General features: G+C 38.6%; 1 protein-coding gene across 1 annotated transcript; it reads left to right on the top strand.

Annotated features, from left to right (window-relative positions):
* Positions 1–473: 473 nt before the first annotated feature.
* On the top strand, positions 474–16,249 carry ddx56 (DEAD (Asp-Glu-Ala-Asp) box helicase 56). Its single transcript, XM_014411139.3, has 14 exons — positions 474–595; positions 2,419–2,580; positions 2,845–2,999; positions 3,772–3,942; positions 4,500–4,590; positions 5,399–5,640; positions 6,695–6,835; positions 7,721–7,834; positions 7,916–8,010; positions 8,656–8,729; positions 9,943–10,032; positions 10,120–10,225; positions 14,403–14,503; positions 15,989–16,249. Exons 1-14 carry the CDS (start codon positions 539–541, stop codon positions 16,070–16,072), a joined length of 1,683 nt encoding a protein of 560 aa, XP_014266625.1. The 5' UTR covers positions 474–538; the 3' UTR covers positions 16,073–16,249.
* Positions 16,250–16,566: the final 317 nt, after the last annotated feature.

Genomic DNA, 16,566 nt, shown 5'->3' with positions numbered 1-16,566 from the left:
AAAATGAATATATCCAGATCATATGCCTATCTCATCCAATCTGAAGCACCGTCTTCTGCAACACTAACATACTAAAGGTCCTTCATGACATCCATGATGGTTTTCCTCTTTTCCTCCTGCCTGACAGCTCCATCCACAGCATCTTTTGTCCAGTAAGCTGTCTTTACGGCACTTGCTCATACCATCTAAGTCTTGTTATGTGTGTGTGTGTGTATATATATATATATATATATATATATATATATATATATATATATATATATATATATTTATTTATATTTATATATATATATATATATATATATATATATATATATATATATATATATATATATATAACCTTGGTTATGTATTTGAAATATGCTTCAGTTTCTTTTTTAAGAGCAAGAAAACTCTGTTTAATATTTAAAAAGTACACTTTTTAGTTATAAAGTAGAGATTGACTACAAAATGTTCTTTCTTTTATTTCGGAGGTGCTTAAAAGCGACATGACGTCATAAACTTGCGACGCACGTGTGAGCTTGGTGAGAGACGAGCGATGGCTCATGAGAGGCTACAATTCCATGAAATGGGCTTAGACGACCGCCTGCTAAAGGTAACAAACTTCGAGGCTGTCGGGGGAACTGTGAATTTTCAGGTGGAGAATAAAATCCTCCGAGAAGTTTGAAAATCCGACAGTTACTTCGGGAGCCGGAACTGCTCGCTCGGTGGCAGAGTTAAGTTTTTATGCAAACATGAAGTTGTGCGTAGGTGAAATTACTAGACATGGAAAAATGCTGGATTACAGAAGTAATAGAAATCATGTCCGCTGTTTTCTAGTATAGACGCCGTTTCGCACTTTTATCAAAAGCTAATAACAGTTTGATTACCCTACATTGTTTTTGACTTTCTCCTGGTTGTAACTGCCTTCCTAGTATCCCGTTTATCATGTATGACAAAATCCGGTTATAACGATATTTACTTAAATGGTCATTCAGTTAACCCATAAATGATGATTTCGACATAAACATGCATACACAGACGCCACATTGAGGGAGGGGGCTCACCCGTTGCTGCGACCCGTCAGCGCGTCCGCCATATTGAATTTGTCCTTCTTTTTTAGCAGCAAAACTACTACAAAAATTATAGATCCGTGTTTCATTGTATGCAATAAAATTTTACGGTTAGAATGTAAAACAAAAAAGGGCTAGTTCCAATTTTTGTTTTGCAAATGTAAGGTGCACTACAAATTAAATGTGTTTATTATTATTCTTGTTGTTGTTGTTGTTGTTAATAGACAGCTGTTCTCCCTCAGCTACAGAGAACAGCTGTCTGTTCTCTCCCTGTTCTCCTCTCCAGCTCTTGGCTGCTTCTGGCTTCTCTTCCTTCTAATCTTCCACACACAATTTGTCTTGGCCTATCGTCAAGGGTGGAAAGTGTCTATCCTGTCACCTCTCACTTTGCAGTGTGGGTTTCTTAGTCTCTCTTGACTTTGGACACTTCAACCATGGCATTTAACAGATATTTTATAAAATGTTGCTATTTTTGTTAACTTGCAAAATGAAAACACAATTTTGACTTAGAATCCCATGGACATATTTTATATATTTTAATCAAAAGGAAAACCTAAGAAAGGTGAAATGGGACATAAAATCCTACAGAAATAATAATAATAACTTTTATTTAAAAGCACCTTTCAAGACACTCAAGGACACTAAACAATAGAGTAAAACACATACCGGTAGTAGAACAATGACAAAATGAAGAACAAAAAAAACAAACGCATACACACAAGATAAAATAAATAAGGTTGGGCAGATGTACAAATTTTATGTGTAACAAGTTTATTCCTGGACCACTTCACTTCGACTGTCCGTCATTTTTGTTCAAAAGATTTCTTCACCAATATGCAAAGCATCTTGGGATAGGGTGGGCCTCGAAGGGGGCTGCATTTGGGGGAGCCAGCTCAGAGTCTTTGCTGTATGTGTGTGTGTGTGTAAACAAATTCCAGCTCCATGTTACACTGCTGCTGCTGTGTTGCTAGTCCTTTTGTTGAAATTTTTTTGCAGAGTTTGTTTGTTTTTGTGGACATGCTTGCTGCTTTTTCATTCATTTTCAGTCCAGCCCTGTACCTCCCTGTTTTCAGTGGGTTTTTTGTTTTGTTTTGGGGTTTGGTTTTGTGTGTGTGTGTGTGTGTGTGTTTTAAGCACTTAAGTGTAGAAAAAGTGGTTGTGTGATTGAGTAAATGAGACATGTTGTATAAAGCACTCTGAGTGCTCAAGTAGATGAGAAAACTGCTCCATTTACATTTAGCACAGCAGTCAACATGGGTGAATGCTCTGCACCAAATATTAAACTGAGATTTGTCTGACATTTGTCTGTGTCACTATAATAATTTGTTTCACCTCTGGGTTTTTTTGTTTTTTATTCTTGACTCAGGCAGTCGCAGATCTGGGATGGTCAAAGCCCACTCTGATCCAAGAAAAGGTAATCCCTTTGGCTTTAGATGGAAAGGACCTTCTGGCTCGAGCCCGGACTGGGTCTGGGAAGACTGCCTCATATGGTATACCTGTCATACAGCGCATCCTGGCTTCCAAACAGGTGAGAAACAGCAATAATGTTTTTGGAAGCAGATTCAAATGCTGAGTTTACACACTGTAGGTTGATATTACTTTCATCTTAGATGATCTCTGCACCTTAGAGAATGTGACTATCCAGATTTGGTTTTTTGTTTTTTATTGTTTAGTGTATAAAATTGAAAAAACAAAATGGTGTTCCCATTGCTTAGGATGATGTTTTCTGTTCTCCAGACAATTTGTTTTACTCCAGAGTTGTTTATTCACTGTTTGTTGTTTCTCCTGTTAGACTGTGCGTGAGCAAGATGTGAGGGCTCTGATTGTGGTGCCAACCAAAGAACTGGGTCACCAAGTTCAGATTATGATGAGACAGTTAACAGCGTACTGCTCCAGGGACGTCCGAGTGGCCGACATCTCTAGCAAGGTTGATCTGTCAACACAGAGGTCAGCACATTTCTTTCAGTCAGAAAGCTGAAGCGGTCTGTTCAAATAAAGTCTGTGTGGGAGACACTGGTCCACGTGGTCTGAATAGTTTTTATTTATCGTTTAACTTCACGGAAAGAGTACTCCACAGAAAAAAAACACAGTGACCTCAATATTGCTGTCATCAGGTTACTTTTGTTCTTACTTTGGTTCTGATTAGTGCCAACATGTATGGAACACGTCAGAAGATGGGTGCAGCTGTGTGTGGCTACAGTAATCTCTAAAACATTGTGGAGGCCTCGCCATGCTTTAGAGCTGCATTTCAGCCAGTGGTGTTTGGGATCATGTCAATACTGATGGAATTATGAATACAGTAAAGTAGAATTTGATCTATCATGGTACAATGCTACTGTAACGTCTGTATTTGATTTCATGGTACGGTCATTTTTTTAGTATTTTATTTATTAATTAATTTCTTTTTTTTTTGTAAATCTGCAATCATTTTGCTAGTGAACAGTCCTCCTTGTTCTTTTGATTTTAATTGCTCTTACCCCTTCCTGTTTTATGCTTTGCTTGGGTTTATTGTTCTGTTGTGCATTTAGCAAGCTCAAAAGTCCCTGATTGTGTGATAAGAATCTAAAGACTTCAAGTGCCTGCATTTTTCCACAGTATTGCAGTTATATAATATTTTTAAATCCGCAAAGTGTAATTGTGGACTTCATAGATTAATAAAAAAGTCCGTGTTGTCAAATGAGGAGATGTATTTTAAATGATCACTTTTATGTGTGGACAGGCCCATTTTAATGGAGAAGCCGGATGTAGTTGTGGGGACGCCATCCCGTGTGCTTGCCCATCTCAACGCACAGAACCTGGTCCTGCGTTCTTCTCTTGAGATGCTGGTGGTAGACGAAGCCGACCTAATCTTCTCTTTTGGCTTTGAGTCTGACCTGAAGAACTTGTTGTGGTGAGAGTGTACAGATTTTCACCAGAGGGAACTCGCTTCATGCAAGCATCTCCTGCTGCTGTTTGTTTTAAAATTTGCATTAGAAAGGTGGTGTTTTTGTTTGTTTTTAACGTCCGGGATTTAAATGAGAGATTCCCAGCCTGTTTTAGGTGAAAGTTGCATGAAACTTACATGTGTAATAGTGTTATAGGTTATAGCCTTCTTATGAATATGACACGAGCTAATAATGTTTTCAACTCATCCATTTTCCAAACTAATTTAAATGTAAGAGGCAAAGAAGAAAGAAGTCTCTTTTTTCACATCATAGTTTTCTTCTGTTCTTGTTCTTAAAATCTCAAACTTGGTAAAAAAAGAAATGAAGCAAAAATCTGTTTTAGATTGGAGCATCAGTCTTTTTCAAAGACCACCAAACATACTTTTCTTCCCTGCAGCCACAAGTTGCCTGTGTTTACATTTAGTTTGGCTTCAGTTGGGTTTAGGTTAGTTATTGTAGCCTTAATGTCAAATTTAACTGTTTTTTTTTTTATCTTTCTTTCTTTTCTTTTTTTTTAAAACAGCCATTTACCAAATATCTACCAGTCTTTCCTGATGTCTGCTACATTTAATGAGGATGTCCAGAGCCTCAAGGAGCTGTTGCTGCACAATCCTGTAATGTCCCCTTAACACTCACTTGATCAAAGGTTTATTGTTTTCTATACAATTGAATGTTTAGATACATTATTAATAACATTTGAGTTACTTCCTGTCAAGTCAAATCAGCCCTGCCTTTCTCCTTCAGCCTCAGGTATCAACACAGATTTCTCCCAGAGACTCCCACTTACTGAATATATTTATTCAGTATTTATTATTAGATTTACTATTATTATATTTTTTCTTCCCTTAACCCCCAACCAGTAACAGCAAATGGCTATATAAATTTAACAGAACACAGTAATTGCACTTGGGTTGAGAACAAAAGAAAACAATCATACCGTTCATACCATAAATTTGTTACAAATTTATGGTATGAACGTGATTCAACCCAAATACTAGTAAGTTTGAGATACACACCTTCCCACCTGAGATGTGGCGGGGCATCATAGAAGCGAAGGTCAGTACAAGTTAGCAACTAGCCACCTGATTCGGACCAGAGTAAAAGAACTATAGTTGTGAAAACACTCTTAGCCTGCTATGTTTCTAATTAATACTGTACAGACTGAGACCAAGAGTTAATTTCACACAGTGTGAATTGATCATTGTTGTATTATCATTATCAGTGTTCTCTTCTGCATTGTGCAGTTAAAGACTTGCGCAAAGTAAATGAGTACAAAAAAACATAACTTTATTCTCTTGCGAAAACCTTAGTGAAGAATAAGAGTGAAGTTTAAGCTGCAGTCAGAGGTGATATGCAGGATGTGTTGATGTTTCTGGTTTTGTCTTGACCCACACATCCATTTTGGATATGGTGTTTTGTTAGGTGATACTGAAGCTTCAAGGATCCCAGCTCCCAGACAGCAGCCAGCTGCAGCAGTACAGCATCAAATGTGAGGAGGAGGACAAGTTTCTACTTGTGTACACACTGCTCAAGCTGTGCCTGGTTAAGGGGAAGACGTTATTGTTTGTGGGAACTGTGGACAGATGCTATAGACTCAAACTGTTTCTCGAACAGTTTGGCATTCCTGCCTGCGTCCTCAATTCTGAACTGCCGGTCCAGTCCAGGTGAGAGGAGAATTCACAGGACAGTGTTATATACATTTTCAGGTTTTTTTTTCAACTTGGTTCTGTGTGGAAATATGAAGGTGTACAGTCACCTTATTCAGAGCACAACATTGGGCTATATACAGTGTAATTATTGAGTTTTCTCCTGATGTTGGACTGATGAACATGAACATAAGTGTTAAAAAGGCCAGAGTTCCTTTGTGACCATCTAGACTGTTGCAGTAAACTTTATTGGTCAATGACTCCCGTGAAGAGGGACAGTCAATTTCATTGATTTTATACGCAATGTGACAGTGCAGATGATTCTGTAATATTTCCTTAAATGATTAACATCAGAACCTGCATGAAACATGCGCTTTGAAGATCAGACTTTAGATCCCAAGATTGTGTAAAAAAAAATTAAAAGAATTGGGCTCAATAAGCATGCGAGTATCTGTGAGCACAGTAAAAGGAGTCCTTCAAATATTGCACTTTGCAGCCAATAGCTGCTCCAGCTCCACTAGCTTAGACTGCAGCTGATGGTCTTTGTTCTGCACCGTAGCCATGGGGAGCTCTGTGTAGCAGCACAAATCCAGTTTTGAACTCGCCACATTGTAAAATGCCCTGCATGTTTTGAAGAAAAGTTAGTACTGCAGTCTAAGTTGGTGAAATTAAGGTAAATTTACCTGTGGGTTAGGGTTGGAACCTCTGTTGATAAATAGCTGGATGACTTAAAGAACAAAAACTACCGTAATCAATAATCAGTCTAGACAGCAAAGTAACAACAAAGGATCACGTTTCAAGGCACTATTGGAGAGGCTTGTGTAGTGTTACACAGAATAGTCTGTCCACAAATATAAGTATCATAGTTTTGAACTATTAATGCATCTGTTTTAAGATTTTTGTTTATTTGCTTGTTTTCTTTTTAAGCGTCTTGTTAATTTGGACCCGACACGGCACATGACACCCACAATAGTAAAAGTATACTGTAGCAGGCAGTCATCCAGTATGTATGGTGCATTATTGATTCCTTTCTCTTCTCTCTGTGTTTGTGTTTTGTATCACTCTGTTGCAGGTGTCACATCATTGCCCAGTTTAATCAGGGGTTTTATGACTACATCATCGCCTCAGATGAGCAGAGTCTGACTGATACAGCCGCTGCACCACAGACGACTGCAGGGAAAGAGAAGAAAAAGGCCCAAAAGAAGGGAGGAAAGTAAGTCAGACTATTGATTAACACTCAAATAAAAAATATTAGAGAGATAATATTCTGAAGCAGCACAAGATGGGGAAAAATGCCATAAGGGGGAAAACTGATGTTAGTAGAATACATTTTATGTGATGTTTCAGTAACCAGTTGGACTTTCTCAACAGTGTAAAACTACAGTTTATATTCTTAAGTATAGACAACAGTGAAGTCTTTTGGTGCTGGTTACCAGAAATGGTGCCCAGGGTTCGTACGGGTGCTTGAAATGCTAGAAATTGCTTAAATTTTAACATTGCCCTTTCGTGGTTTGAAAAGTGCTTGAATTTTGGATGTGGTGCTTAAAACTGCTTGAAACTATAACTGTCTTTCATTCACCACAAATACCTATCTGATTGGATAGTTCTTTTTTTCTCCTTCACATATAGAAATTAAATGAGTCACAAAGTCTAAAAGCAAAATTTCTCTGCCTGGGCTGCCTTGCCACTGTTCTCCATGCCTGTCTTACTGTACATGATGTTGTGAGTGCAAACACTTTAAAGGGGATAATTTAGGACTTTAACAATATTACAGACAGTAATATAGTCAAACAAAAGGCTCCAGTCTCTCCACGACCCTTATCAGGGTTAGCAGGAGAGGATGGATGGATAAATGGAAGCTTTCAGGTTGTTGGTCTTTATCAGTGGAAAAAGAGTTTGATGGTCAGTTGGATTGCTGAAGTTGAGATTTTACCATTTCAATAAATACATTTAAACCTTCTAAACAAGCTGTGTTTGCAGCCACATTGAAAAACCCACATTATGTGGCGTAACCCATGTCGTCAGATATTGGATGATAGAACCAGCCTATTAAAAATTGCATTTGGACACTGTATTGACTGTTTTGTTGTCTCTTTAGAGCTAAAGATAAAGAGTATGGAGTGTCAAGAGGTGTGGACTTCCAAAATGTTGCCAATGTAATTAACTTTGATTTCCCAAAAACTGCGGAATCGTATATTCATCGAGTTGGAAGGTATGTACAGTTTATTTTTAAAAAATGACATGATAATCTTTACTAAAAATCAAACTCTGATGGCCACTTTTATTCTTGCAGAACGGCAAGAGCAGACAACCCGGGCACCGCTCTGTCATTTGTATCTCATACCGAGCTTGGTTTGCTGTCAGAGGTGGAGGAAGCTCTCACTGGGGGTAATGAAGATGTGTTTTGATCTAATTTTAGGCCTACACCTTTTACTGACTTTTTAATGTGAAAATTAAGTAAAAATGGAGTTGCAGAGAGATCCACTTGCATTAATATCATCATTATCATTATGACTGTTTCTGTGTTGATGACTGTAGCATGTTGTTTTTCATTTTACTTTAAACACAGTTAGGCTATGTTCACTTCACATGCGAAAAAGGCCCACATCTAGTTTTTCGCTGAATAAGTGAAATGGTAGACCGTTTCTCTAGTTAGTCAGCTTCACCTTCTACAGCTGCATCAGAGTTTGATGTATCTCAGAGCTAAAATATTGAACCTCAGGGAGTAGTATACAGTGCTGTGAACAAGTACTTGCACCCTATATCTTTTTGCATATTTGTCACATTTGCATGTTTCACATTATCGAAGAAATTGATAACCAGACTAAACACAAACTGCAGTTTTTAATGTTTTGTTTTGCTGGAAACCTGGTGGAAGTATGGATTCTGCTGTCTACCAACAAGTGAAGGGAAGACAAATGTACAAAATAACTATGAAATCAGGATGGGTGCAAATACTTTTAGAGTGTAGCATGATATTTAAATGGAGTGAGATAATTTTTTGTAAGTTGTTTTTATTCTGTTTGTGTTTAGATGAGACCAATTCTCCCCTCAAACCTTATGAATTTAAAATGGAGCAGATTGAAGGCTTCAGGTACAGATGCCGGGTGAGTATCCTCCTCCTCCTTTTGGAAGCTCAATTTAATTCCAAAAATGGCAAATTCCTCAACATTTGCTGATTGTTGGCATTAGTTAAGTCTATGGCTGAACAACAAATGGAAAAAACAAACAAACTTATAATCAGTTTTTCATATCAGCACAAGCCAGTATACTCTGTGCCAGTCCCTTCGCCCTTGTAAATGGGGAGTGTTCCTTCAGGAAGGGCATTTGGTGTAAAATCTTGGACAAATCAAACATACTGATCAAAAAAGATTTCCCTACCGATTGGTCAAGTTTTGACTCAACAATGACCACCTCTCTGGGCCAACAGGGTGTTAGTGTTGGCTGAAAAAAGAAATGGGAAAGGGGGAAGACATGTTAGGAGGCAACAAGAGAGAAGGAAAGGCAGGAGAAGGAGGCAGAGGATGAAGAGCGGAAAGAGTTTTGGCTCAGTTGAAGGAGGGAGATGTGTGGGAGAGACAGCGGTGGACCTTCTGACCAAACTGTTTTAAAACAGTCTTGGAGAGTGAGACAGTGAGGCTAAAGAATGGAGAAAAAGTGTACTGGTAGGGATGAGACATATCACGAAGGTATGGGAACCCGTTGTTGAAGTTAGGCTAAGAAGGGAGGTGACAGTTAGTGAGCAGCAGTATTGCTTCATGCTGCGAAAGAGCACTACAGATACAATGTGTTGATGGAGTAGGTCAGAGAAGCCAGAAGCAGTTGCACTGTGTATTTGTGAATCTCGGTTAACAGATGAGGTTGGCAGGAATCCCTATGTTTGCAGATGACATTGTGATGTTAAGTGAGTGAAGTATACAGAGAAGAAGAACAAAAGTCAGTAGAAGCATGACAGAAGGCAGGTGCGTGAATGGGAGGCAGCCGGGTAGAAAAATGCTAGAAATAAAGATGGTGATGAGTTCCTTGGTTGTTCATCGTTTGACCTTTGGACTGTGTCTGTTCAGTTGTCTTGTGTAGTAATGCCATCAGCTGAGTTTTCGAGCACATGATTGATTTGGTCCAGTGCTATTCTCATTGTGCCTTTTGTGATGTCTGTCAAATTTCAAGTTCTACTTTATGTTGACCATTTCTCATATTTCTTTTGATGGAAAGACGAGGAAAGATAACCATTTTTATCGTTTTATTGCCAAGTCCTAGCCCCTTTTTTTTCTTTTTTAAGTGTAATGTAAGGGGAATTGATTATTTTTAGTTTTTCTTTAGGACGCAATGCGCTCAGTGACAAAGCAGGCAGTGAAGGAGGCCAGACTAAAAGAGATCAAACAGGAGCTGCTCAATTCAGAAAAACTTAAGGTGAGAGATGATTTTTTTTTTTCTAAAGACAGAGGAAGGCAGAAGTGTTTGAACACGTTTTGATTGCATGCTTGTGCTCTCACTCAGACATACTTTGAGGACAACCCCAGAGATCTGCAGCTACTCCGGCATGACAAAGACCTCCATCCTGCTGTTGTCAAACCTCACCTTAAGAATGTACCTGAGTATCTCAGTAAGTGTCTGATTATATATGAATATCACCCTAACCAAAATTTTCCATTAAGATATTTTTCCTGTTTATAATGTATATTGTTTATGCTAAAAAATATTGATCTTCTACTTCCATGATGCCATGTAGGTCTTGGCTAGTAAGGAGTGATTTGTGTGAAATAATTCATTTTTTTTGTTGAAAGTTTGACTCTAAATGCAATACTGAAAGAAACTATTACCCATGAGCACATCACATTAACAATTAGGTTTACATAGTGTTAGCTCAAATTTGGATAATTTCTTCTAAAATTCTGTTAGTTCATTTTTTATTGAAGGAAATTAACATTAACAGAACGTCATTTTTTTTTATTGTGAAAAATGTAATTGGGCGAGATAACTGAAAGTTGGAGTTAAGTTACAGTAGCATATTTTCAGAACTTACAGAGCTTAAGTTACACTGTGTAAAATTTCACCACTAGATTGCAAATTTCAGTCAAGTTGAGTTTTGTTTTCTTACGCCTCCCAATTCAGTTCAATAATCCTAGCCATAATGGTTGCTGTAGGACAAAAAAATGTTAATCAGCTGTCAATATGTGGTCAAATCTATTTACGCCGAAAGAATTCGATACAAATCCACGAGTCAGTCTGATGACAGTGATACTGAGTTACTGAAGAGATCTAAACTTTTCTGTCAGTAAGTGCTTCTGTTTGTCCTGCTGTTAGTCATTGTTTGTAAAACTGTCATATAATGTGACTGAGCAAACTATTCATCAGAGCAGAAAGTACATTTTTTAGGAAACTCGAACCTAACATTAGCTGGTATATTGCTAGCATATAATCAGCTATTGTTAACTGGCTTGTTGTTAGCTGTCCGGAGGTGGGATGGTCACATGTCTAATTTGGTTGACCATAAGCATTTGCAACAATATCAGGAATAAATAAGAATGTTTACATATGTTTTTGTATGTTAGAGGCCTGACTAAAGACTTCAGATGAGGTGAAAAGATGGCGTCTTATAATGATGCCTGTTGTGTTGTCTCTTCCCTTTGCATTTTTGCTTCTTTTGTGGAGACAGTTTCTCAAATGAAAAAAATATAAGAATGATCCTTCATATGTTGAGTGTGAAAGTCGACAGACAAATTAAAATTTGTCTCAGTGGCACGCAAATGCCTACGTGTTTCTTCTCTTCTGCCTTTGGTGTACTGCACATGTGGATCCTTCTCTGTCCACATACATAAAACGCAGTTAACGCAAAATGGCAAATCAGCCACTGTGTTCAAGATGGCAGGGCAAGTAGGGCTGCTCAATTAATCGAATTTTAATCACGATTACGATCTGGGCTTTCAACGATCATTCAATGACTGAGCCGATTATTAGCCCCTCCCTCATTTATCCGCGACACCTTAAAGGCCGGTGTTCCAGATCTACTGGCGTTTAGATCAACTGGCGTTGGTCGAACAGATGTGTGGCAGACTTGCGTTTCAGGAGCTGCTACCGACAAACCAGCAAAAAAAAAACGCCAAATGTGTCATCTGTGACACTTGTGAGGTTGTCTCAAACACACTCCGTCAGTCTTGATGCTGTTGAACAACAAAATGTATAAAAATGTGGCGAGTTTACCTGGTGATATCCTCATGCGCGACGCGATCGCGAAAACAGCAAACAAGTAACACCACGGCGATGTTGTTCACAGGACAGCAAGAGTAAACGATCGGGAGACTCTTGTCGTCGTTATCGTTCCCCTCGCACGGTTTATTTCTCCGAATTCAGCGTTTTTGCTTCACAACTACAGCGTGCAGTTTACTTTGTGCACTAACATGGACTCGGGTCAACCAGCGCCACCTCTGGCCAAGTGCCACAGCCTACAGCCAGATCAACTTGTGACACACATCTGCACCACATTTGAATTCGTTTCATGCACAACACATTTGTACCTTTCAATTGCACCTTCTGCACAGGGGAAGTCCACACACACTGTGTGGTACCACTTTCCACAGAAGGTGCATTCAGTCTGCAAGATTGAATGAGATTGTCAGAGTCATTGTCTGACTGTTTATTACTAATCACTGTGTAACTGCTGTACATTCAGCGTAACTGCCATCTCCTTACACATGTTTATTAGATTAACCACACTTATACAGACTGTATATAACAACCAACTCTAACATGTTTGTTCGCAGAGAAAAGACACAGACAGACTACGCTAACGACACGTGATGTTACAAAACTAGTGAAATATTAGTGTCATTTCATTCTTTTCAAAGGTTTATTTGCATGACGCACAAACAGACACAATTGAAAGGTACAAATGTGTTGTGCATGAAACGAATTCAAACGTGGTGCAGATGTGTGTCACAAGTTGATCTGGCTGTAGGCTGTGGCACTTGGCCAGAGGTGGCGCTGGTTGACTCGAGTCCATGTTAGTGCACAAAGTAAACTGCTCGCTTTAGTTGTGAAGCAAAAACGCTGAATTCGGAGAAATAAACCGTGCGAGGGGAACGATAACGACGACAAGAGTCTCCCGATCGTTTACTCTTGCTGTCCTGTGAACAACATCGCCGTGGTATTACTTGTTTGCTGTTTTCGCGATCGCGTCGTGCATGAGGATATCACCAGGTAAACTCGCCACATTTTTATACATTTTGTTGTTCAACAGCATCAAGACTGACGGAGTGTGTTTGAGACAACCTCACAAGTGTCACAGATGACACATTTGGCGTTTTTTTTTTTTTTTTGCTGGTTTGTCAGTAGCAGCTCCTGAAACGCAAGTTTGCCACACATCTGTTCGACCAACGCCAGTTGATCTAAACGCCAGTAGATCTGGAACACCGGTCCGTGAAAATATTGTCGGGCATAAACCGGTCCGTGGCGCAAAAAAGGTTGGAGACCGCTGATTAAGAGGACCCGAGGGAAGCTCGGAAAGCTAAGCAGAAGTTATTTGGAGAGGAGAGAGTGACTGCCTTTGGTTGAAAAGAGAGGTTAAAAAAAACTTCAGTGGTGTTGCACACTATTTTATATTATTTTTTAAAGTCATTGTTAACCCTTTAAAGCCGGTCAGAGCAGCACGCTCCGTTTTGCGTAACTATTTTTAAATCCCTGTAGAACCTGAACCGCGTAAGCTAGCGCAATAATTTGTTTTGCATATGAAACCGGAGGAGTTGTACTTACATCTGATGCCATCAGCTTGTCCTCGGTCACGGTTTCCTTCCACATAAAGCTTTGCAAAAATTGCATAAAAAGCGCTTGCAGGAACAAAAACATAATATTCCAGAAACACGCTTTGCCAATCCGATCAGCTGTTCGTAACACTTCCCACAGTGAAACAGACGTCAGCGCGAACTGTCGCATGTCCGCCATTTCCTGGCCGAAACCGGAAGTGACGTCATTTTCGCGCAAAATGTAGTTTTTTACTTGTAGGCCTTAAGGCCTTAAGGCCTTAAGACCAGTATAGGCTTATACTGGTCATGTTAGACTTTTCTGAATAGTTTCTGGGATGCTTAGAACTCGAATTGCACTGCTGGAAATAGTTTATTTTGATGCACCTGCTGTTTTCTTTGCAAATTTGCATCATAGGATTGTTTTTTCATTTTTCCTGCAGTATATAAAAATTGCTGTATCTCCAAAATAAAACTATGAAGACACTCAAAATAAATTTCCTGTTGTTGTAAACTATTTTTTGCAACTTTTTTGTATTTAAAGTTTTGAGGGATAAACCTCTTAAATTTCTCCAAGTAGAAATATATGTAAAAAAACCCCCAAAAACGATTTTCAATTTTTTTGTAGTTTATTGCACTTTTTTGCAATTAATGTAGTTACTATGGACTTAATGCATACATATTATTAAAATATGGGCTATAACAGTTGTATAGCAACTTGAAATGCTCCCACAAATGGCACTACAACATGTAAAAAAATAATATAAGCTCTGGCGGACTTGGTTCTGTAGTAGGTCTTAAAGGGTTAAATAAATATCGTCAAATAATCGAGATCTCAATTTCAGTGAAAATAATCGTGATTATCATTTTTGCCATAATCGAGCAGCCCTAAGGGCAAGCATGGTGGCTTTCTACTCCTAAGTATGTTTCATGGATTAATTTATTTTATAAGGATGCATCAGTGTGCTGGAAGATCTAATTACAATGTATCGATGTATATTTGAGTATGCAATTTTTTTTCATTTTCATTTCACTTTCCTGCAGTTCCTGAGGCACTGAAGGGCGTGGTACATCCACTGACAAGCAGAAGAAGGCGGAGAAAAGAGATACAGAGACCAGGAGGAGTCATCAAGAGCAGTTTTAAGGTGAGATTTGGTTGGAAGGGACACCAGATCTTTGATACGCCACAGATCTGTGTAATAGTTTGAATTCTGTTCCAGGTTTCACCTTTTTGGCATATTTTTTGTCATGTATTTTCTGTTTCACTGTGAAAACAAACTGTATATCTATTAGATTTTAGTTAAACAAAATCAGGCAATTTGAGTTGTGAGCGTTTGTACTATTTTCTTACTTCTAAATTTCAGTTCACTTTTACTTATAATGTACCAAATGAGAACAGTTGCTTCAAGGCATTTTATATTGTAAGGCAAACACCCTATGATAGTACAGAAGAAAACCCCAACAGTTGAACGACCCCCTGTGTGCAAACACTTGGTGACATTGGGAAGAAGGAGCTTCCTTTTAATAGGAAGAAACCTCTAACAGAAACAGGGAGGGGCAGACATCTACTGCAGCTGGCAGGATAAAAGACACAATCTGATAATAATGAATTATAATAGTCTAGCCTAGATGTAATAAATGCATGAACTAGTTTTGAGCATCACTCTTAGATGACACGTTTTATCAATTTTATTTATATTGATATTAGGGCTGCACGATTTTGCATAAAATGAGAATCACGATTTTTTGGCTTAGAATTGAGATCACGATTCTCTCACGATTTTCTTTTCCAGTATAAATATTTATTGCACTTATTAACTGCACATCAACTTCGTAACAGTTGAGACTGAACATAAAAACAATAAATAAACATAAAAACAACAAATGTCTCACGTTTTGTTGTTGTACTGCTTGAAATTCCGTCTCCACCGTTGCTCGGCGCTGCGTGTATAGAGCAGGTAGTGCAACAATAGAAAAATAGTTGCGGGACGGCACTGTGTAGCGTTTGTCTAGGGTGTTGATCATTTTCCTAAATCCCTCGTTTTGCACAGTGTTGATGGGAGCCATAATCTTTGGTCAGGTGATAAGTGATAGCCTCCGTAATTTCTTTGTGCCTGCGGGAGTTCGACGTGTATAGGGAAGCGTTGTATAAGGTTCCTGTTATTGGTGTTTGGGTGGTTGACGAAGACGGATTTTCTCCTGTCACTTTCGCGTCATCCCTGACGTGCTCTCCGTTGTTTTTTCCCTGCTAATTTTAGCATCACACGGCACAGCTTCTGTATCACGTGGTATAAGGCTCCGCCCTTGTCATTTGTTGAGCAGGAAGAGTGAGCGCTTGTTTTCATGCAGAGTACGTCCCAGATCAAAATGCGGTACAATCGTCGTCGTCTTTTTTTTTTTTTTTTTTTTAAATCGTTGTCATTTGGAAATGAGATCGCACATAAGTATGAATTGAGATCGCGATTTTCTAACGATTAATCGTGCAGCCCTAATTGATATTAGTGAGATGCCATTTTATGTCTTTTACAAAGCTCACAATATAAAATGTATATTAAAACAAAAATGTCCAGTTAGTTTGATGAAATCACCCCCTTGTTCTGAGCTAATGTGTTCCCTTTTGGTTTTGGTAGAAGAACATCCGGGGGAAGAACCCACTGAAGAGTTTCCAGTACACTGGAGGGAAAAACAGAAAAGGCAAAGCGAGCCAGTCATAGCCGTTGGAACACACCTGAATGCGTTTGAGTTGCAAATGTTATTACACTCATACACCAGTCTATTATATCTCATTAGCAATATCTGTTTTATTTGATCCATTGAATAATTAACTGTATACACAGTGCATTTGCTCTGTATAATTACACATGTTGGAATACATTTTTTGTCAAACAGTGTCTCTGTTGTGCTGTAATTCGATGAGCATTAGCATGCTGATGTTTGCAAAATGACACCTAAAACAAAGGAACGTTGGTAAAGTTTAGAAAACTTTAGTTTCCCTGAGTGAAATTCTAGTACTTTGTTACTTGGCAATAATTTGGTCTGTCTCGTGACTTCTGTCTTTTCTCTGTGTATTTGACTCAGAAGCCCAGAGGCTAAAACTGAGGTTTCTAACCTTTTAGACCTAGAATCTAAGTCCTTAGTAGTTGTTAATTTTGATCTGAAAATGCTTTTAAGTTAAAAGTATGGTTTATTTAAACTCTAAAGTTCATGG

The sequence above is a fragment of the Maylandia zebra genome, linkage group LG7 (genome assembly GCF_041146795.1).
Source record: "Maylandia zebra isolate NMK-2024a linkage group LG7, Mzebra_GT3a, whole genome shotgun sequence".
NCBI lineage: Eukaryota > Metazoa > Chordata > Actinopteri > Cichliformes > Cichlidae > Maylandia > Maylandia zebra.
This window is presented reverse-complemented; position numbering and strand designations above follow the sequence as displayed.